This window comes from Mytilus galloprovincialis, chromosome 1 (genome assembly GCF_965363235.1).
Source record: "Mytilus galloprovincialis chromosome 1, xbMytGall1.hap1.1, whole genome shotgun sequence".
Lineage (NCBI taxonomy): Eukaryota > Metazoa > Mollusca > Bivalvia > Mytilida > Mytilidae > Mytilus > Mytilus galloprovincialis.
In genome coordinates this window covers 114,548,164-114,571,316 of record NC_134838.1, presented here as the reverse complement: position 1 = coordinate 114,571,316, position 23,153 = coordinate 114,548,164, and the positions used below count along the sequence as shown (strand labels likewise).

The 23,153-nt window shown below is 31.8% G+C and overlaps 1 protein-coding gene across 1 annotated transcript; it reads right to left on the bottom strand.

Moving 5' to 3' along the window:
• Nucleotides 1-5,673: 5,673 nt before the first annotated feature.
• LOC143052522 (uncharacterized) lies at nucleotides 5,674-18,164 on the bottom strand. Its single transcript, XM_076225572.1, has 13 exons — nucleotides 17,764-18,164; nucleotides 15,360-15,445; nucleotides 14,623-14,755; nucleotides 13,508-13,585; nucleotides 12,770-12,856; nucleotides 12,248-12,363; nucleotides 11,470-11,644; nucleotides 9,469-9,555; nucleotides 9,071-9,178; nucleotides 8,708-8,817; nucleotides 7,166-8,051; nucleotides 6,538-6,603; nucleotides 5,674-5,933 (listed from the first exon to the last, which is right to left on the bottom strand). The coding sequence occupies exons 1-13, from the start codon at nucleotides 17,828-17,830 to the stop codon at nucleotides 5,767-5,769; spliced, it is 2,166 nt and encodes a 721-aa protein (XP_076081687.1). The 5' UTR covers nucleotides 17,831-18,164; the 3' UTR covers nucleotides 5,674-5,766.
• Between the last annotated feature and the right edge of the window lie 4,989 nt (nucleotides 18,165-23,153).

The following is a 23,153-nucleotide window of genomic DNA, read 5'->3' as shown; positions in this document are numbered from 1 at the left end:
GTAGAACAGAAAGATTATCCATATGCATGTAGCTGGAAGTAACTTGACTCATAAAATAAGGATAGATTTGGCTTTACAGTAAATACTTTATACTACTGTAGTAGCATAAAGATGACTCTTTTGACGAATCATTTATTTACTCAACTTTTACTATGATACGCATTTCTTCAATTACTGCCAAGTATTGGGAGTTAATACTGGTTTGAGGCAGACATCAATTATAATGAAACTATTTCAAGCTTTTTAAAAGAATTGGATTACTGGGTTATTTAAAGTTTCTGTAATATATTTTTTTTGTCAACCCAAATATAACATTAAATAACCACGCAATAAAAAAGAAGCCATAGTATTTGAGCGGTGTAAATCCATTTTTGCCAAAGGTAATAGGGGACAGGACAATTATTTTTAGCTTTGCTTTTTCTAAAATGCACCATTTACCTTTTCCCGTCAGTTCTATCCACGGCGGACACTGACAACATAAAGAAAATAAAAATATAACGGAATTTAGAAAAAGAAGGGGGTGGGGCTGAAAATTAAATTGTCCTGTCTCCAAGAACCTTTGTTTTTTTTTGTACACAAAGAAAGTACATAGAACTCGCACAGACTACACATGTATCAGTCAGTTAAGATTGTTATATGCATGTGGTATAAACAATACTATTAAAAAGCAAGGGAATAATTACATATCATTGTAGACCAGCAAATGGAGGTATAAAAATATGAGTCCCTACATAATTCCAAAAATTGCTTATTAAAAAAGCTATGTAACAGTATTTACTATGAACGTGACTGCATGACACAGTAATTAGAAATATAAGATAGACCCCAAAACAATCAAAACATTAGAATTCGGTAAGGTAACTTCTTATTTTCATATGAGTCGGAATTCCTTCAGACACTTGTCAATGGCAAGAAGATCAAAGAATCCAGTTCATTATTTCATATTCAGATATATATTGATGATGTTCTTTCCATTTGAACAATCCAAACTTTTCTGATTGGGTTTGATTAATATATCATCCAGATTTAGAAATTATAGAAACAACAGATTCGGCTTCCTCCGCCTCATTTTTAGACTTTTAACTTTGAATTTGACATAAAGGGTCATCTAAGTACCAGAATCTATGACAAACCAGACGATTTTAATTTTAAAATTATCAATTTCCCCTTCCGTTGTAGGAATATACCAACTTCGTCTGGATATGGGATATACATTTTCCAACTCATTCGGTATTCGAATGCTTGCAGCTACTACTCAAACTTAAACGTAACAGTGTCTGAACATAAAGTTGACAAATCAGGGTTATGTCAAAGAACGTCTCGTTCTTTTTCTCAAAAAGTTCATCAGAAAATACCAGAACCTTGTTGATAAATATTCTGCATCAGTTTCACAAATAATACATGGTGGTCCTAAACTAAAGTATAGACTATAAGAACTATTGTTGTTTATCATCTTAATTACGTGTTATAGTGTTCTTTTTTGTTTGTTTATATAATTTATTAACCTTTACTGCTTTGTCTATTTTTGGTAATATCCATTTGGCGTGGCTCGGTATTTATGCATACCACTGAAGTGTTGTTGTACTGTGATCATTTTTGCATTTTTGTCTTCATTTTTATACACCCGTCAAAATTTTGACTGGACGTATTATGGTATATAAATGTCCGGCGTCCGTCTGTCTGTCCGGCGTAAACATGTCGCACCGTAACTTGAAAACGACTTATCCAAATTTCATGAAACTTAATATAGTTGTTTCTTATGATGGTCAAACGATCTGTATAGTTTTTGGTGAAAATTAAATTAAAACTTTTTGAGTTACGGGACTTTGTAACTAAAACAGAGGTGTGTTTTCCCCCATGTCGCGTCGTATCTAAGAACAATTTATGATTATTGCTTAAAATTTTACGCACTTCTTATTAATCTAAAGATTATACTTTTTGGTTTTTATTCAAAATCTTATTTTAGAGATTGATTGTTTTTGTAAAAAAAGAGGGGGGGGTTCACATGAAGCGCCGTATCTCAAAAACAATTTATGATTATTACTTTAAACTTTACACACTTCTTGGTTAAATTAATCTTAAGATCTGTATACTTTTTGGTGATGATTCAAAATTCAATTTAAGAGTTATTGAGTTGGGGTTTTTTTTTGTTAAAAAGGTGTGTTTTCACATGTCGCGCTGTTTCTCATAAACTGTTTATGATTATTGTATAAAACGACGGGCGTATCATGCGCTCATGGCGCAGCTGTTTATTGCTTATATGCTTTGTCTCAATGCCATTTTGTTTTTCTTTGTTGACATATATGGGTGGTTTTTTTATAGTGATTAAGATTACAACACAATGTTGACTGCTCCACCCCTATTAATCTTTTTGTTTTACAAATTATGTCAATTTATTTTGTTCAAACATTGCTGTCAGTATAAAGGAAATGTATGTGACTGTCGTGCAAGTGGGATGTTTAGCAAGCTATAAAATCAGGTTAATTACACCATTTTCTACATATCGGAATACCTGTACCAAGTCAGGAATATGAAAAATGTCAAAAATAGGAAAACAGCAGTCAGCAGTGTGTTCCCTATCACTTTATATTTACAGCCCCTCTGGACACGTTTTTTACTTGGAACCTAAAATCATTCAGCTGAACATCTCTAAAACGTAATATTTCATAGTCCTAAGTTCAGAGAACTCCAACACATTAATTGGAACCATAATTTCAACATTATTACGAATTCCATCGAGGACTACGCCAGATCATGAGCTAAAAGGAAGAAGAAGAATTAAACCCATTTTCATAATGGATCGAACCAACCAGGTCTCTAATAAAACGTTGAATTCATAAGTTGAAAAACTGTCTAGTGATTGAGATTCTAAAAAAAATAGTCTTAAAAACTTCCCGATACTTTTAAACCTAGATCTTTCTATGAAATTGATTCTATCAAAACTTTAAATTTTTCAACCCTGTATACCACCAATCCCTATGTGCAATTGAAATTGTCTTCTATTAATTATAATCCATAATGTTTTTCAATATAAAAGTGATAGCATACGCATTATTTAATTTCGTTAATTGTGAACAGAAAGGTAAAACACACCACAAAGAGGAAAAAGTAATCAGTATTCTGAAGTTTCTTATTGACAACATATTTGTTGCATTTTGAGGTACACTTTTTCAACAAATTGTGGCCAATCCTATAGGATCGACCTGTGCGCTTCTCCTTGACGACCTCTTCTTATTTTCATATAAATCGGAGTTCCTTCAGACACTTGTTGAAACAAGAAATTCAAAGAATCCTGATAATTTAATTTCACTTTCAGATATATATATATATTGATGATGTTCTTTCCATTAACAGTGCACACGTATTGGAATGGGTTCTATTAATATATCCTTCAGATCTAAATTTAAAGAAACAACAGACACAGCTTCCTCTGCCTCTTTTTTTAAACTTATACCTCACATTTGACATAATCGACCTGTTACAAAATTTTGAATTTTTCGAAAAATTAAGGTTTTTCTTATCCCAGGAATAGATTACCTTAGTCGTATTTGGCACAACTTTTTGGAATTTTGGGTCCTCAACGCTCTTCAACTTTGTTCTTGTTTGGATTTTTAACTATTTTGATCTGAGCGTCACTGATGAGTCTTATGTAGACGAGTTATAATCCTGGTACCTTTGATAAGTATTAAATTATAATTCTGGTACCTTTGATAACTATTGACATAATCGGCCATCTAAGTACCAGCATATATATGTCTAAGGAGACGATTTTAATTTTGAAATCATCAATTTCCCCCCACCTTTGTAGCAATATACCAACTTCACCTGCATATATATATACATTTCCTAAATCATACATTCATTCTATAAAAAGTTCATCGGGAGATACCAGGAACAATGTGATTAATATTCCGTATCAACTTCACAAATAATACATGATGCTGTTGAACTATAGAATATAGGTATTGAGGTTGTTCATCTTCTGAATTACGTGTTATAGTATTCTTTAATTTTTCTATGTAAATTATTCTATAATTATAATCTATTGAACCGGTTTACTTTCTCCTTTTCTACGTAAGGAAATGCTTGTACTAAGCCAGGAATGTGATAGTTCGTTTCCATTGGTTTTATGTGTTTGAGCGTTTGATAAAAATATTTTAAAATATCGTAAGCACCTTTGCAGTAATGGTACAATCATGGTCCCGTTTGTAGTTATAGTTGATTGATCCGAAAACCACCATCATATTTTGCTGTCATCATTATTAAATCTTAATTGAAATGTAAAAGCAGTAGGATCCAGACCACAAAAAGACATTCGTTACTTTATTTGTCTATTTCATACAAATACTCATAAATAATACACCGTATGTCTATAAATGTAAATCGGTATCACTCTTCATAAATGTAAATGTTTTATTAAAAGAAGTTATTTGTGATGATTATACTGGATAAACTACTGCATGTTCATAATTCATACACCACTTATAAAAAGTAGGAGGCAAAAATGATTAAACCCTTCACCGGAAATTTAGTAACTTTCATCGCAACAGGAAAAGAGAGGTAACTGTTAGATAATACATTAAATGGTCTGTTTGTTATATTAACGATTGGAGGAAAAGTATAAAATCAGTGTCTCACAAAGAAAAAAAAATGATGATATTTGATTACTTACTGGACGTCATGTGAATAATAATTTAAAAAATGCCTATTATGAATTATTGTAACATATTTGAAATGCACATAATGTGCACCAAGGATAAAAATTTATCAGGGAAACTTTAAGGATAATATACAAATATTAACCAAGAAAAGATGTTATCATAAAATCGCATTTGCAAAACTTTTCCATGTAAAAGAGGGACGAAAGATACCAAAGGGAAAGTCAAACTCATAAAACTAAAACAAACTGACAACGCCATGGCTAAAAATGAAAAAGACAATCAAACAACAGCACACCTGACACAACATAGAAAACTAAAGAATAAACAACACGAACCCCGCCAATGTTGGTCCTCAATACATAATAATTATATTTCAAATGTTGAAAATTATTACAACTGCCTTTCCCTTCAGTTAGGCAAATTAAAGAATTGACTTCAATTATGGTCTAATTCTTATGTGAGTTATTTGATTTAGTCAGGAACACTCAGTTAACTGACAGAATAAAGGGTACTGATCCCCGATCGCTGCACATGTTGAAAATAAAAGGATTTAATACGGAAAGCAGATGGTAAATTAAACGACTAGTCATATGTGTAAACAGCAAAAGACTACAATTGGCATGCATAAAATTTACGGTATATATTACTGCACCAGATCTACATTCAAGTTGACGAATAATATCAGAGATCACGCACTTTGATGATTTCATTGTTTTGAAACCTTACAAAATATGAAATGTTGATTAAATTAAATAAAACAATAAAAAAAACTATAAAAAGAGACAGGATAACAAAAGAAGCAATAAAAAGCATAGGTCGAAGAAAAACTCAAAAAAATACCATGACATAAAACGAGAAACGAAATGAAAGCACGAACAACAAAGAAGATAGTCGTTGAATGTTTCCTTGATAGAATCATTTGTTGGTCTTGTATTTTTATGTATTATGAGAAGAAATATATGTGTAACCAAAACATTTAAGATTATATAATTGCATTTATGATTGACGAGACTAGCTTCCTGTTTTATTTTAAAAGCCTAAGGCTATCTCATATTGAAGTTGAAGGGGCAACAGAAAGTTGATTCGAAGCAGCACAGAGTACAAGCTAGCCACCATAATTCGTTGTCATTTCATGTCCGTTGTAGTATGACGTAGTATGTATTGCATTTGGGTCTGTTGGACAACCATCACAACGACAAACTGCTGTCGCTTTCCAGGTAACCACGTCGCCAAGGGGAGAGTATATACCCATCATTACTCTCCCATCCTTAACTGCAATACATATTATGTCAAAACGTAAATAATATACACAAAAAAACAATCACAGATCATTTATCAACATTATAAGGTTAAACTTATGGAATCTTAATACAAATTTGGTTATTAATTCATAACGGAAATACAGTCAAGTATTAATGCAGGACATTAATATAAACTTTACCTTCCGTTTTCTTTGTTTTTTGCAACTGTTTACAAATCTAAACATGGAAAAATTATGGCTTAAATGAGCACAACACTCTATGGCTCTCTAATGGTGAAAGTATATTGAACTAGTGCTGGTAAATTCCGACTAGGAACACATCATTTAGCTAACTAGTTATTCTTATTTCTTATAATACAGTATCCAATTTCAAAAGAGAAGGGAATGATGGTGGCAAATCAATTCAAGATTTGAAAATTATGCCACTAGACACATTTCATATGCTCGCGATTGTTGTCTGATACAAGTTGTGGTATCATCTAAGGACATGAGTAACTCTGTATGCCATGGTCATAAAAAAGTGTGAATACAAAACTAGTAAATTATAGATTTAGTTCACTTGAAAACATAGATATTCATAAGATAAAGCAATTGGTATTTAGTTTTTTCACTCACCCTTCCATATTACAGGAGGCTTATCCTCGGGCATGTAAAGATGTGGGCGACACATTTTTGGCATTTCTGGAAATACAAATGCATATAAATTTAATATTTTATAAGTTGTGTTACAATGATATAACAGAACACTTTTTGTCAGTCATTTATCGACAAAGAACACGAAATCATAAAAAAAAAAAAAATGCAAACTTTTGTGATAAAAGATAACTGCCAATACCTTGTTAAAATTGCCAACAAATCTATGACTTGTGTGAATTATTTCTTTAAGCTTTCTATGTTTCTGTGAATGGAAAGCTATATATAAAATACTTTTCTTTAAAGCTAAAACTTTTTACTTTAGTTTGGTTGAAAAGCTGTATGTATATTCATTTGTTTGTTAGAAAGAAAAGGTTTATTTATTATACTAAGTACTTTTGTTGTTGTTGTTTACATTAGTTTGGTTGAAAAACTGTATGTATATGCATTTGTTTGTTAGAAAGAAAAGGTTTATTTATTATACTAAGTACTTTTGTTGTTGTTGTTTACATTAGTTTGGTTGAAAAACTGTATGTATATGCATTTGTTTGTTAGAAAGGAAAGATTTATTTATTATACTAAGTACTTTAGTTGTTGTTGTTTACTTTACCTCCGTGTCCTGCTATTGCATCATAAATATCTTTTGCCAGGACCATTGCTCCACCATGTGCCATATAGGACGGAACCATTAGGTCGTTACAGATTGATTGGTCCACGTATGACCACTCTTCCCAATCATGCCCCAAACTGAAATACCACAGATGCATTGCAGTCCGTTCGGCATGCGAATGGTCACAATCTTCTGTGGTATCGTTAAGTATGGTTTCTGGGAAATCCATAATGTTATAGAGCATATTTTCCAAGTTTTCTCCAACTTCCATCGGTAGATGGAATAAACCTGTGTGAATCATCATTAAAGTAGAAGCAGCATGATAAACCAATGTAGACATCATATATTCTTTCATCATTTTGGTTTGACCCATTGTTTCTTTTATGATTTTCCCCATTCCTTCCAAGGCAGGGCCCAAGATAGTTCTAGTCATGTTATGAGGTATTGGCTGTCCATACATTTGAGCTAATCCTATCCCATACTTAAGCCCCATTGCTATTTGCATTCCCATTGCCATTCCTTGGACTTGACTTCTCATTACATCATTAGAAATCCCAAAAGTATCGTTTCCAAACTTTTCAATTTCGTATCGCAGGTCGTCATTATTTGCCATGGCATTCATGTTCATAAGCCTCGTTTTCAAGTTTTGCATTGTATTCATTCTTGTGGAATCTAATGTATAATCTGAAAAGTCCATAATTCTGTCCATCTTCATTCGTCTTTTCATCATTGGAATAACTGTTTTACATGGAAAGTTTCCCCGATTATGCCTCATGTACAACATTGACAACTTCTTCTTCAATAAGACATATTTTGCCAATCCTACCTGCTCGATGTGGTTGTCATGGTTATGAGAATCTCTACCTTGCCAATAGCTGTCCATTGCCTAAAATTCATAAAAAGACAATTCACTGTTATGTAAACAAAGGACCGTACATGATTTTTTAACAAATTATTTTAGGATTTGTATTACACGTTCTATCGTTTCTTCATTGTATTGAGGAATGTACAGATGCGAAATCTTCTATTCAGTTCACACTAGAACCGACAAATCTCAACCCTTTATCTTAATCTGTATAGAATGGTTGTAATATACATGAAAGTTGTTAACAATGCAATAAAGAATTGTTCTGGCTTTCGTTTCAGTGCAATAATTAGTGTTCTTCTACTCTTTTTAAGAATAATAAGCTTTTAAAGAGACATATAAATTCAAAGTATATATATATAACGAACCTAGAAAAGCAGAACAAAAGAAGTGTCCATGTTCTTGTTTTCTAAATTTAAGCCATTGCTAATTTGGTTAGAAATGATTTCTCTGGAATTTTAGTACAATTTATTAAACTATGAAAATTAATAAGGACTTCAAATATGGCTAATTAAAACGTATGTATTGATATATGAAAAAAGTAGGAATAAGCGGCCAAAATATTTCATAAAACTACAAGGATTAAACCAGAGGATTCCGAATATCTGACAAAAATTCCAACACCAGAGGAGCAAACATACTCAGATGTCTCGTCATCATCATTAGAATATAAATACCTGATAGTGGTACATCTTGATTTCATGACTGTGTTTATCTTGAAATATCATATTAGCCTCCCATCCAGATTTCATTGCATTTGAAACTACCATACAGAAGTCTTTGGCCACTAAAGTGACAAAAAAAACACAAGATTTAATAATTTGTAGTTTATATCAATAATTGAAGAAACTAACAATTTCGATTTGAAATTTCTCAACAGATGAATTGGTTAGATCTGAACGGTCAACGTTGAGAAAACTTGGGTTTTTAGAGTAATTTGATCCTTAAAAACAGTATTGTTCAGAAGTTATTATCTATCATTATCTTAAGCTGGATTTTAACCAAGTGATTCAGTTTACAAATTCGAATAAGACACTCACTCAAATGGCTACAGTCAACATAAACTGACAGTCGTGCAAAGTTATTACATGGGTTGCTGTCATTCATCATACCAAGTGGATCCAACATCATAATTAATTCAGCATGCCCTTTAATAATAAACAATAAAAACCACTATGAACAATTCTGTATAGTTATACCTATTCTTTTTGTCACCCCAACACCTTATTAACATGTTACATATAATTATGCAATTTTTTTTCTGTTTCATTCTTTTTTTACTGCATCTTTTCTTCTTTTCTTTCTTTGCTTTAATTTAATGATAACATTTGTTTAACACTAACAATATTTGAACCTATCTAAATGAAATTATGTTTGATTTTAAACATATTATCTAAATTCATAAATGTTTAGGACTTTTTTTAGTCTACAAACATACCACAGATAGATATGCCTTCATCAAAGTTGACAGCGATAGGCATGTCTTTGTCTTCTTCAACCTCGTGGGCATGATGTGGTTCTATTCCTAAAATGTAGATTAAAAAGTGAAATTACAAAAAATGTCGAGCTCCAAGAAAATTCAAATCGGAAAGTCATTTATCAAATTGTAAAATCAAAAGCTTAAACACATCAAGCGAATGAAAACAACTGTATTATTCTTAAATTGGTACATGTATTTACTTGTGTATAATGTTATTTCACTCGCCTGAACTTTTAAACTACAATGTGACTACTATATAATAGATGAGTTGTTTTCTATTTCTAGTGATTATATATCGTTACTTTTCATTTTTTGTTTTTTTTTTGTTTCTCCATAATTTAGCTGCACCAATTTTGCAAATTTTTTTTTTCACCTGTAGAAGTATTTCAGAGGTAAAAAACTACATGCATTAGACATTAATTTATTTTTTCAAAAATGTGGGAGAAAACTGTAACTAGACTGGTTATGAGGACTTGAAATGAATCTTCAGTCAATACTTTGTAAAACTGTGTGTTGTCAATTAATGCAAACACAACAAAAGTAATCCAACATAAGCTTCTGGAAGGCTTTTTTTTAGACCCTTCTTCAACGAAATTTGTTACATGCACTCGTATAAAAATTGCGGTTTTATCCAACGCAATCATAAGTTTGAACATTGTTTTCATTTTAGACTTGTTTATATTTATTTCGTTTGGTCTTGTATTGTATTTTCCCTCCGGTTTAAATAATCCGTTCATCCTATTTTGGCTCTTTAAAATGCAAGAGTCTATCCTAAGGGCCTTCACAATACTTTTCGATCCCTAACATCACTGAAGAGACATTAATTGTCGAAATTCAGATATGGTGTAAAAAAAAATTAGCACCTCATGTTGTGGTTAACCATTTTTACCGCAAGTTTATTGTTTTCTGTTTGGTATTGAATTGATATAGAGATCCATTTTGTTACACCTTGTGATCAATTTATTTGGCAATCGTCAATGCCAGTCAGCAGGGTTTAAGAACATCAGTTGTTTGACCTGCTAGTCAAATGCGTTTTGTTAAAATATTTGTTCACTCTTTTGGTCTTTAGACCCTTCTACAACGACATTTGTAACATGCACACGTATAAAAAAAACCTGCGGTCTTTATCCAACGCAATCATAGGTTTGGACGTTATTTTCAATTTATATTTATATATATAAGTGTTCTAAATATCAGCCCAACAATGTAAGATCTGTAAATTTACTTTAGCAAATATTTTATTCTTCCCTCGCCGGGATTCGAACTCTTGCTACTGTGATATCGTTACACCAAATTGCCTTGCACTGTATCCGACGCGCTTGATCACACGACCATCTAGGTTTCACTATGATAAAGCTTTCGGTGGCTGGGTGTTCCCTTTCTGTTCAGTTTTAATCTAGCTTCGTCATACAGTATACATTTTTTAAGGCATGAAGATGGAATTGTTACAGCTCAATTATATTATATATTATATATATCCACCATATTCGACAAAACTGTGAACCATATTAAGCGTTCAATTGCACTGTAATGGTTATCTCTATTTAACGTTATTTTACTTACCGTCAATATACATCGAATCATCGATAATGGCGTCCTATAGTGGTAAGATGATAACTTATCATTTAGTTATGAGAGTGGCGAAAGATATCAAATGCACATTACATATCATACCATCGAGCATGACGTCATTTAGTGTGTACAATGGCACTTACCGTAAATAAACATCATATAGATAAATAAACTCATCATAGATACCAGGACTAAATTTTGTATATACGCCAGACTGATCATGCGGTCATCTATGTCTTCTAGTGGTAAGATGGTTACTTACCGTCCATAAACATCATACCACCGAGCATGGCGTCATCTTATGTGTAAGATTGTTACTTACCATCATCATACATTATATCCTAATCATGGCGTCATCTGATGTGTAAATATAAGATGGTTACTTACCGTCAATAAACATCATCCCACCGAGCATGGCGTCATCTAGTGTGTACGATGGAACAGAACACATGGGTGTGTGTGTTTCGTGAGAACCATGTCGACGGAGATACATCGAAACAACATGAAGGTTCTCCATTGTGACGTTGTTAACTCGACGGTTACCGTTATTTCTAACCATAATCTTCAATGAAATAAGAGGTTCAATTTTCTTTAATGACATAATTTTCAAATACAATTATTGGCATAAATCACCATTAATCTAGAACAGAATGTCTAGAAAATTAAAGCAAATTAAAACCTAACATAATAAACGTTCATGGTAAACTTTTGTAAATACCCTTTAAACAGTTCATTGAATGATTTCTGAAGAACTTGGATATACTTCTCGAAGTAGCATATGCCATGTAATTTGTACTTAAATCTGCATCATTTGGTCTATTATGGACAGTTGTATTATTAACAATTACTCCACATCTTCACATGATTATATCATTTAATGGTTTTTGAATCCTTCTTCATCAATATACTTAAATGTGCATATTTCATTTTTCAAAGATGGAAACAGTTCTCAAAAAGCAAATAACAAAAAACTGAACTCCGAGGAAAATTCAAAAAGGAAAGTCCCCAATCAAATTGCAAAATCAAGAGCTCAAACACATCAAAATAATTGAAAACAACTGTCATATTCCTATTATTCACAGTTAATTTATTATTATGAACATGTCAATGATAAGTCAAGTCAACACAGAAGTGCTGACTACAATATAATATATTTAAATATTACCGTATGAACAGCGGCTCCCTGGTGTTGCATTTGTTCCATTAGAGTGCCAGAACCAGCAGTGAGTGTAATGGTGTGATTAAGTTGTGCCATTTCAACTTCAAGTTCTACATCAATGTCTAAAAGTAACATATAAAGAAATAAGTAAAAATATGTAAGTAAGAAGTCAATGTGACTTATGCTAGGTAAAGCTATGCTAACCAATTTTCAAATTGTCAGAACAGAAAAATTCAAAAGTTACATCAAAATATAGTCTGTAACTTTAGAAGAGTTGTTATTGAACTAATATCTCATTTGATAGAAATGACATTAGACTGTACCTTTTACTGTAGCTAGAATTGACATTATAATATATTTCAATTTCACTTACAAATTCTTACCAAGTAATAATTGAAATCCGATAACTATCCCAATATCAGCAATACAACGAACTTTTAAATTGAGTGAGCACTTATAAATTATATGATACAACATATCAATCGCAATAGTTTATATGGAGACAATAAACTGTTTATTGTTTTGTACCTGAAAAATCGCATACCATAACCCCTCTCTGTGCTGCTTGATATGTCATTCCATTGGTCATATCATCGATAACAGCAAGTATGTATCCTAAAATATCAAGAAAATATGGGTGTTATTTGCCTTGCTATTAAAACTATTGTTTTTCTTTATAATTTTCTTTTTATTCGTGTATAGTTAAATGAGCGCTTCTTAAAGCAGATGCAGTCAAATTTGTAAGGTTAGAAGTTTCTCCATTTTTAACAAACAGAACTGCCTTGAAATTACTATGAGCGTTTGAGCGAAGTAATTTTATAGATTTTATCGAAGTAAACTATATATTGAAAAAAAAGGCCGTATACCAGCCAAAGATATCAAAAACATTTGTCCATCATAAAGGCAAAAGATTTGTGTCCTGATGTCTTCCAGTGTTATTCACAATATATTTTTTCTATATTTATAATTACAGTGAAGATATCACATAGATTAGCTTTGTTTTATTTTTTTTTTTAACTGAAATAGTATAGTATATTGTTTGAAATGGGAGGTTTATTCTTAACGAACAATCATACTATTTTAACAGCAAATTATACTTATATACACAAAGGTAGCCGTTAGCCAATGACTTGCTGTCAGCGGTATATGTTATAAGAGTAGGGTAAATATTTTGTTATTATTGGCATGAGAGCATGCTTAGCGATGTAAGAGCTTGGGTTTTTTGGTTGAATCATACAGTTCTGTTAAAATATATGCAATGCATACCTGCTCCGCATGGTATTTCTGCTTGGTCAATGTCAATACTTGATGACAATGACCATTCTGTATGCACAGCTCCCATATCTGCAACAAACAGGGTATGTGTATTGACACATGATCTGTATATAACAATGTGTGGCAAGAATAGAAAATATAATATTAGCATGTTATATACACACTTAACAGAACAGGATGTCCTGACACTATGGTGTTTAATTAATATACTATGAAAGTATGAAAAGTCGCTACGGTCACTGAATATCATTTATAAAACTAACTAGTTTTAAAATTGTCCTACATATTTGGTTTATGGTTGGACGATATGGATAATCGTTTCACAGATGATATCGGATATGTTCCTTAAGTCGTAACTACAATCCCCTTTCCTTTTCATGAATGTGACCTACTGATTTAGACTATTTACTAGATTTGTAATGACACGAGGGATGCCACATGTGGAGCAGGAACTGCTAAACCTTCCGGGTCACCTGAGATCACCCCAGTTTTTGGTGGGGTTCGTGTTGCTTAGTCTTTAGATTTCTATGTTGTGTCATGTGTAATATTATTTCTCTGTTTGTCTTTTTCATTTTAACCATAGCTTTGTCAGTTTATTTTTGTTATATGAGTTCGACTGTTCCTCTGGTATATTTCGCCCCTCTTTTACATTTTTAATGCTTTAATAGACTTATTTGTATGGTGATAATATACTGTTATTGTTCAGTCATTAAATCCAGTTGCAGCATCAATTCGTTAATTTATTTTTGGCATATCACTAGATCGTCCAGGTCTTCCTGTACTATGACGACGTTATATAGTTTAATGCTGTTTGATGTCTTGCAAACGTGTTTCAAATAACTCTTTTTATTTGAACGACAAGTAATTATTCTCTACGTTATAAATCTTTCGTTTTAAAAACATTAGAAGCTTTATATAAAACAATCTTAATAACCTTTGAAAACAGTGTTTCAGCAATTGCAAGACATTACAACAGTCAATTAAAAGCAAATAAATACTGCCGAAAACTCAAGATAGTAGATTCCAGTTGTCATTTTCATTTATGCTTTCTGAGGGTACTACATATCACCAATCTCTACTGTTTTCCAGAAAAAAAACATACGTACTATATGGATTATGATGTAGTGGTACAGCATGCATTGTATTCGGGAAACTGGAGAAATGAAACGTTAGATGTGCATTGTGTAGACTGGTATGGCTTCCATTAAACATCAGTTCAAATTCTGGTCCACAGACATCCTAAAATATATCAACTGTAGTCTTAAAACAAAATCATTATCATTATCACTATGACCATTATCTTAATTACTATAACTGTTATCATTATTTTTATAATCATTATGAATATTCTTATTTCTTATTATCGTTATCATTATTACTATAACCATTATCATTATTATTATCATTATCTTTATAACTATAACATTATCATTATTAGTATTAGTAGTAGTAGTGAGAATTGACTTTTGATGATGTTACTAACATGTTTAACCCCGCCACATTATTTATGTATGTGCCTGTCCCAAGTCAGGAGCCTGTAATTCAGTGGTTGTCGTTTGTTTTTGTGTTATATATTTGTTTTTCGTTCATTTTTTTACATAAATAAGGCCGTTAGTTTTCTCGTTTGGATTGTTTTACATTGTTTTATCGGGGCCTTTTATAGCTGACTATGCGGTATGGGCTTTGCTCATTGTTGAAGGTCGTACGGTGATCTATAGTTGTTAATGCCTGTGTCATTTTTGGTCTTTTGTGGATAGTTGTCCCATTGGCAATCATACCACATCTTCTTTTTTATATTGATACGATAACAATATATGTACATTGTATGTAATTGTGTACTCACATGTATATTGGTGCCATGCTCCAGAGATACAATTCCAGACATTCCAGGACACATGAATGATAACGGCCCGGATTCACCATAATCGGCTTAAACAGAGAACATTTATATAAAATGAAGTTGAACATATGTAGTGTCTCTTTTCTATGTATTGTGTTTGCTTATGATAGTATTTTAAGTGTCATAAGTAAAGTAAAAATGTATAGGCTTGTTTGTTGTTGGTTCTTTTTAGAACAAGAAGTATTGATTTATACTGTATACCAAAATAAAATGTTTTGCTAATATTTGAAACAGTTGACTGTCCCTCTGGTATCTTTCGTCCCTCTATAATTAAGAATTACTAAACAGAACCTTTGCTTGTACCACCATCCCAGTAGTCAGCACTTCTATGTAGACTTAAATTATCATTGATATGTTCATATTTATAAATTAACTGTTAACAAAACTTTGGATTTTTGAAATACTAAGGCTTGTCTACCTCAGGAATAGATATACCTTAGATGTATTAGGCAAAATTTTTAAGAAGTTTTGGTCCTCAATGCTTTTCAACCAGTGTACTTTATTTGGTCTTTTTGCATTTTTTTATTCATGCGTCACTGATAAGTCTTTTATAGACGGAACGCGCGTATGGTGTAAATATAAAATTTCAATCCTGGTTTCTATGATGAGTTTATAGTTATCAATTCGTTTGATGTGTTTGAGCCATTTTTCCAATTTGCTTATGGACTTTTCGTTTTGAATTTTCCTCGGAGATTGGTACTTTTGTGATTTAAATTCTTCCATTGGACAACAAAAAAGTTTTCTCCTTGACATGTTTGCAACAATGTTCGGTAAAATGTAAGTTTGTTTCTGAAAACTCTTTATCAATTCAGTCATAAAAAATAACGTTACTTTCATCAACAGTGTAACATGCAAACCTACTTGTATAAAAGTATTCTAGCAATTGAAATATATTAACATGAACATAATATCATGTCTCAAAGTTTTTTGTGAAATTTTAAGTAACCATAAATCTTTCAAAATCATATTCGAACTCATTTCCTCGACAGAGAATTGGGTACAGTTTCTCAAACTTGCATTACAATCATAGACTTTTGGCATTTTCAAGAGCGTATTTTTTTATTGTCAATTCGACATTTCAAGGCCATGCTGGATATAAAATAAGATTCCGCAGAAAGTAGTGTTTGATAAAAATGTTGAAAATGAAATGGAAAATGTAATATGACATGAAATCATATTTGATAATGCGTCTTAAAAATATATATACGACCATTTATCCTACCTAAGATGTACATAAATATATGAATTGGTCGAACAGTGACCTGGAGATGCTTACATCTTGGTCTCGGGTGGATAGTTGTCTCATCGATTCTATAATGTATTTGAATGGGTCTAATACTATAACTGTAAATTATTGATATGCGTTATATAAATGTGTGCATTTGTGTCATTATATTTATATATATATATATGTGGTATAATGTAAGATTTTCCTTTGTATTGTATTTTTTATAATTATTTTTTTTATTATTTCTTTTCTGTTTTTATTTAAACGTGTGGACCTACGAGTTTGAAGTACATTATTCTTTTGGTTTTGTTTTCCATTATTCGACCTTACCTCTTTTTTTATTAAACCGATAAAGGTTAAACCATTTTCTACTTAAAATATCACTTTAATTGCTCCGTTAAGTTCTTCTTACTTTTCTTCTTAGATATCAAAACAGTGTTATAAAATATCAAAATTCGTAAGAATATAATCATAGTTACTCATCTTTTTGTACGTTTACGGCTTACATCTTAACTCTGATGATATATTTATTCTGTTTGCATTCGGCAATCAAAGGTCATTTTCTAAATCTGTGTTAAAAAAAACCCTAATTGCCGCGTTACTTTATTTGAACCATTAGCAACACGTATTTTAGTGCAGGCTTTTGATTAATAAGTCTTTCTGTGCATTTTATTTTTTAATTTCTATTTTAATCTGGACCGGTTGTAGACACTACCACTCATCACAATTGAGAACAGTAACACGCATTTTTATAGCTTGCATATTCATAAAAACAACAACTAGATACATGGAAATCCTACATTTGCTTTGTGTCACCGTAACGGATAAAAGACGAACCATTATGACCGGGGTACTTGAGACATAATGTGGTATACAGAATGTAGGTTCTCGTCAAAAACTAGTAACATATATTCCTTCAAAATTTTACTAAAACACCATTACAGTAACAATAACAGAGTTTTCTGCTCACACATTGATCGACAAGGTATATCTTGAGGTTGTAAAAGATTCAGAAATTTTATGATTTTATGATTTTTTAGTTTCAATTGATCTTTTCGGTATATAAAAAGAAATAATTGTTTTATGAACAATAATGATTAGAACAAATAAGAATATTACCTGTCAAAGTCCCGCAAGGCAGTATCAAACTGATTAACGTTATCCGCCATACATTGTCCATGGTCATTATTACCTTACTACCTGCAGAAATTATGCTTTAAATGGCAGAATCAAAATACGTTACCACGGTAACAAGCGTTGTAGACAGTTTGTCGGGTAAGATTGATTTTTCGTTTCACAACAGATACAGGGTGTAAATTAGGACGAGAGTAGGTAAAGATAGGTATGGCAGGTGATTTGTAAAGATGCTAACAATCATCTATTGGATATTGCAAATTAGCAGAATATCAGCTTAAATTCATTCTTTTAGTAGAGCCATTTGGGAATATTTATCATAGGTACCATGCAGGATTATAATTTAGTACGGAAGAGAGAAGATGATAGAATGTACCCCAATTAAACTCTGAAATACATTTACTTACTTATCAACGGAACATCATTTTTGTTATCGTTCTACATTCCTAATAAAAAGAATTTGAAAAACAAAATTTTAATATGATCTATAAACGCCTGTATCTTAATAAAACACCTAAACCTATAAGAAAAATCATCAACGGAGACGGATTCAAATTGATCAAGAACAGGAAACTATCCCCCCCCCCCCATAATTCTACCGATAGTGCTTTCGTTTATATGATTTCTTGAAAAGAAATCAGGGGGAAATGAAAAAGGACATCTAATCACATAAAAAAGTCCTTGTAAACATGCTTAGAGTCAGAATTATGTGTCCGTTTTACATAACGGTCACATGCCTTCCTCTAACATTTAAACTGTCAATTCGGGGTAGTGCAAACCCAAGTATAGAATATGATATCACTAAGCACCGAATGCCTGTGTGGTGTATATATTTTAGATGTAGATGTTCTATTTAAAAATTCCATATCTTTATATTTACTTTTATAGCATGTCAACAGACATTTAATAGAGTTAAAATGTCTATACTTAGTTTAAAAACTAAAGGAAATGTATGTCATATAAGTTGTTGTGTCCATTCTCTGTTCCATTTATTTGCTCATAATATTCAATTACCGACCCTGGTTACATTTGATATCGATATAATTGGTATCCTTTATTATTGTTTAACACTTCAAATGTACTAATATTACAGAAATCAATCTCTTTCTAGATACTTCTACAGATATATTATATAAAAGTACAATGTATAATTATGAAATCTCATACGTCGACGATAAATTAATTACAGTTTGAACTTTTTATTTGCAATTGTTATTTCAATGAAAACGTTCAAAAAATCTTTCAATTGTGCAATTATTGAAGTTGGATATAATATTCAAAAAACAACCAATTTGGTTCTATGAAATGCTATTTCATATGATGGCACATCGCAACGTTACAACGCTGACATTATAAGTTTGGACCTTGCTTTTCGAAATGTCGCCATCGTCCATCTTCAGGCCGGAGTTTACCAAAGTGAAGTAGTGAGAACGTGAAATGTTAACCAGAGCACAATTTCGTGGAATTGGAACAAATAACAGCAGACTGGCGGTACTAAGGGACGGCACATAAATGAACGTTTTGCTTCCTCGTGTGTCCAAGAAGTGGAAAGCTTCGGTGGAGAAAGTGTCATGATGTTGGCGGCTATCTCTGTAAAACGACTGTTAAACGGAATTGGTGCATGTTTCGGGTATTTTTACGGCTCAAAGGTACACCCTATGCAGGTTAGATATTAGAACAATGCATTTCCATACCAAGGAAATGAGAAGCAGTAAGAGCAGCTCTTTTGCAAAGAATCTGAGTAGATATGTCTCTGGTTGCATTATAGGCATGATCAATTTATACTCTTCTTTCGATTGAATTATAATTATTTAGATACTTGTCGGTATGACGGTGCATCATTAGCAAATGGTGGCTGGTTGGTTTTAAAATAAATTTGTATAGGAGTATATACATATGTTTAAAAGTGTAATATATTGTATTTAATGTAAATGTACCAAGTTGTACTTTAAAATAAAAATATCTTTCTATCCATACGGACAATGCCCGTTCTTGCGTCTATCCTTGATAAAAACGTTCATTACAGATTACCCAGTTTGTGTATTTTGGAATGATTTTTTTTAAATCTTTATACCTGAATTCGGTTATGATGAATTCGGTATCATTTTTGATAATGAACTTTTTCGAAGCATGATACATAAACATTAACATGATTTCAAATTACATTATTCTCAAATAAGGCGAGTACAAATTTTACTATGAAATGAAAAATTGTACGGACATGAATATAACCTGTATCAGAATGCAGCATATGAAATTATATCACTACATCTTTTATATAACGATACAGAACAAAAATGAAGTACAAGTGATGTAGAGTATGAAAGAAAGTCCAAATTTCCAGAAAGGAGAAATGATGTATCGTTCGATCATAATACAATATTATAAATCTTGATTTTATAACCTTAATATTCAAATTGCTGGAGAGGCAACCAAGAAATCAATGTGATGGTTTGCCACAAAATACTGACATGAAAATGTCGCTTTACAAATAAGTTAAATAATCTTAAGATTAAAGGTATCCTATTCATATGAACTTATCGAGTATGTTTATTAATCAAAGGTACCAGGATTATAATTTAATACGCCAGACGCGCTTTTCGTCTATAATAGACTCATCAGTGACGTTCAGATCAAAATAGTTATAAAGCCAAACAAGTACAATGCAGAAAAGCATTAAGGACCCAAAATTCCAAAAAGTTGTGCCAAATACGGCTAGGGTAATCTATTCCAGTTTGCCTGAGTATTCAAACAACATGAAACAATATATAAAATGTGTAAAAAATTATTTTAACAACAAACACAATCAATTTAAAAAAAAGATCGTTTTATATACATTGTATACATATATAAACAGAGTACATTGTCCTATCGTGTGTATCATTAACAAGTTTATTGCATAATCAAATACGTACATATTTCCACAAATATATTATATGTTCAAGCAGTGAATTTCTATGATGTTTCTGTGATGAAAATATACGCCACATTCTAGAGTATGCAGCTGGTCGATTTGAGATTATCTGAGTCAAATTAGTCGATGGTTTACTTAGTTTTTAATAAGGATTTGTTTGTTGTTAATTAATCATAATGTCTTCTTTTTGTCTAAATAAAATTCAAAGGGGTATAATGATTTCTATGTGGATTAAATATATACGATCGTCCAGATATATCAAAACATCTGCTTTCTACAACGAAAGAACTTTGATAAAAAAAAACAGCATTCTTTAAGAAGTAGTTTAAATTCCAAAAGATACATATTATCAAAAAAATAACTATGTAGAGTTCTGAACAAATCTTTATAAGGCGTTTCTATTAACTAAATAAAGGTTAAAAATAACAACCTTTATAATCATATAAATGATGGTTGTACTGAAAAAGAGTATTTGTAATGTATTATGTCTGGATTTTAAACAATCAATATTGAACATTTACCCTAACAATTATCTTCGAGTAACATTCATTTTCACACTCTAAAACAAGTTTTGATGCTTTGTAGTGAAAAGTAAAATCACAAAAATACTGAATTCCGAGGAAAATTCAAAACGGAAAGTTCCTAATAAAATAGCAAAATTAAAAGCTCAAACACATCAAACGAATGGATAACAGCTGTCATATTCCTGACTTGGTACTCATGTAGAAAATGCTGGATTAAAACTGGTTTTTATAGCTAGTTAATCCCCTCATTTGTATTACAGTCGCAGCAAATTCCGTTATATTGACAACAGTGTAGTGAAATATATTTACTCAAGATTACCTCTTAATTCTTTACACGTAAAATATAGCATTGAGCTTTTACAGTTTTGTCTGTTCTTGGTGAAATCTATTTGACGTGGCTCTGTACTTGTTGATTCCGTCATTGTGTTATGGTAATTTTTTGTATTCGTGTCTTTCATATTTCCTAATGTGCTTTGTCTATATGTATTTTTCCTTTAGATTAGGAACTTTCCGTTTGGAATATTCCTTGGAGTTCAGTATTTTTGTGATTTTACTTTTTGATACAATGAAAATATGATGTCAGTTGTCTAATTACAGTACATGTGCATTAGATAATACCAAAAAATCTCCCCTAAGCATCCGAAGCCTAACTTGGATGAAATTAATATCCTTTTGCGATTAGACTTTCACATATATTGACAAAAACAATAATATGCATATTAAGAAAGTATTTTTTCAACAAGAAAATCTCTCATCAAAAGCTGACAGAATTTTACATTAATTGGGCAAAAATAACTCAGGAAAACCTGAATGGTTTACGAATTCATTCCACTGGTTCATGGTTGGCATGACTTGTACACCCAAAAGGTTCTTTTTTGGCTACCTGGTAACAACACTTCCAAAGCATTACCGGGTTTGTTTTGCTGTAGTTTACCGCCCGGACCGGTTTTTCAGGGTGAAAACAGCACTCCTCGTTCCCATCTGTAATTGCGGTGTGGCAGTGTTTACATTCTGTTATCATGCTTCTTTTGAATCGCTTCGACTGTCTTGGTCGGATATCTCTTATCTGATCATTTTCGTAAGTCATGAGTCTTGTTTTCATATTTGTCATTTCCTTTGTCATAGATCGTACTAGTTCATCTTTTTGTTCTATCTGTAATTATAAAATATAAACATTTTTTTCAACTGATTTTTATAGTTCGTACTTATGTTGTACTGTTACACTTCTGTCCCAGGTTAGGGGAAGGTTAGAATCCGACTTACATATTTAACCCCGCCACATTCTGTATATATGTGCCTGTCCCAAGTCAGAAGCCTGTAATTCAGTGGTTGTCGTTTGTTGATGTGTAACATATTTGCTTCTCGTTCATTTTTGTACATAAATTAGGCCGTACGTTTTCTCGTTTGAATTGTTTTACATTTTTTCATTTAGGGGCCTTTTATAGCTGACTATGCAGGATGGGCATTGCCCATTGTTGAAGGTCGTATGGTGACCAATAGTTGCTAATTTTTGTGTCATTGGGTCTCTTGGCAATCATACCACATCTTCTTTTTTTATATATACATACATTGTGTATATAACTTCTGTAAGGTCTTTGAATAGTGTTATTATCGGTTCAATCATTCTTTTTTTTAAGTAATGTTCTAAACATCTATTGCTTTACAGTTGTTAACACGCAGCGTCCTTCTTCCTCTAATTACTGATAGTGTGACATAGCAGTGGTTCTTGTTTTTTTCTACCTGTTTTGTTGTCTTTTCACTAAATTCCTTTGCTGGTACTTATGATGATGTTGACATGCATAGAACCAATACATGTAATATGAATTTGAACTATATCTTGTACAAGACCGATTCGACAAACATCCTTAACGTGCTAGTCCGCAAGGTCAACAACACTCGACATTTGATGGAAGTGAACTGATTGTTTGGGAAAATAT

What these genes read in the sequence shown, in the direction of transcription:
- LOC143052522 (XM_076225572.1), bottom strand. Translation starts at nt 17,830, where the DNA reads ATGACCATGGACAATGTATGGCGGATAACGTTAATCAGTTTGATACTG. An exon ending in TGGGATGATGTTTATTGACG is followed by an intron (nt 9,556 to 11,469) that starts GTAAGTAACCAT and finishes TCTACATTTTAG; the next exon opens with GAATAGAACCACATCATGCC. An exon ending in GCCTCCTGTAATATGGAAGG is followed by an intron (nt 5,934 to 6,537) that starts GTGAGTGAAAAA and finishes TATGTATTGCAG; the next exon opens with TTAAGGATGGGAGAGTAATG.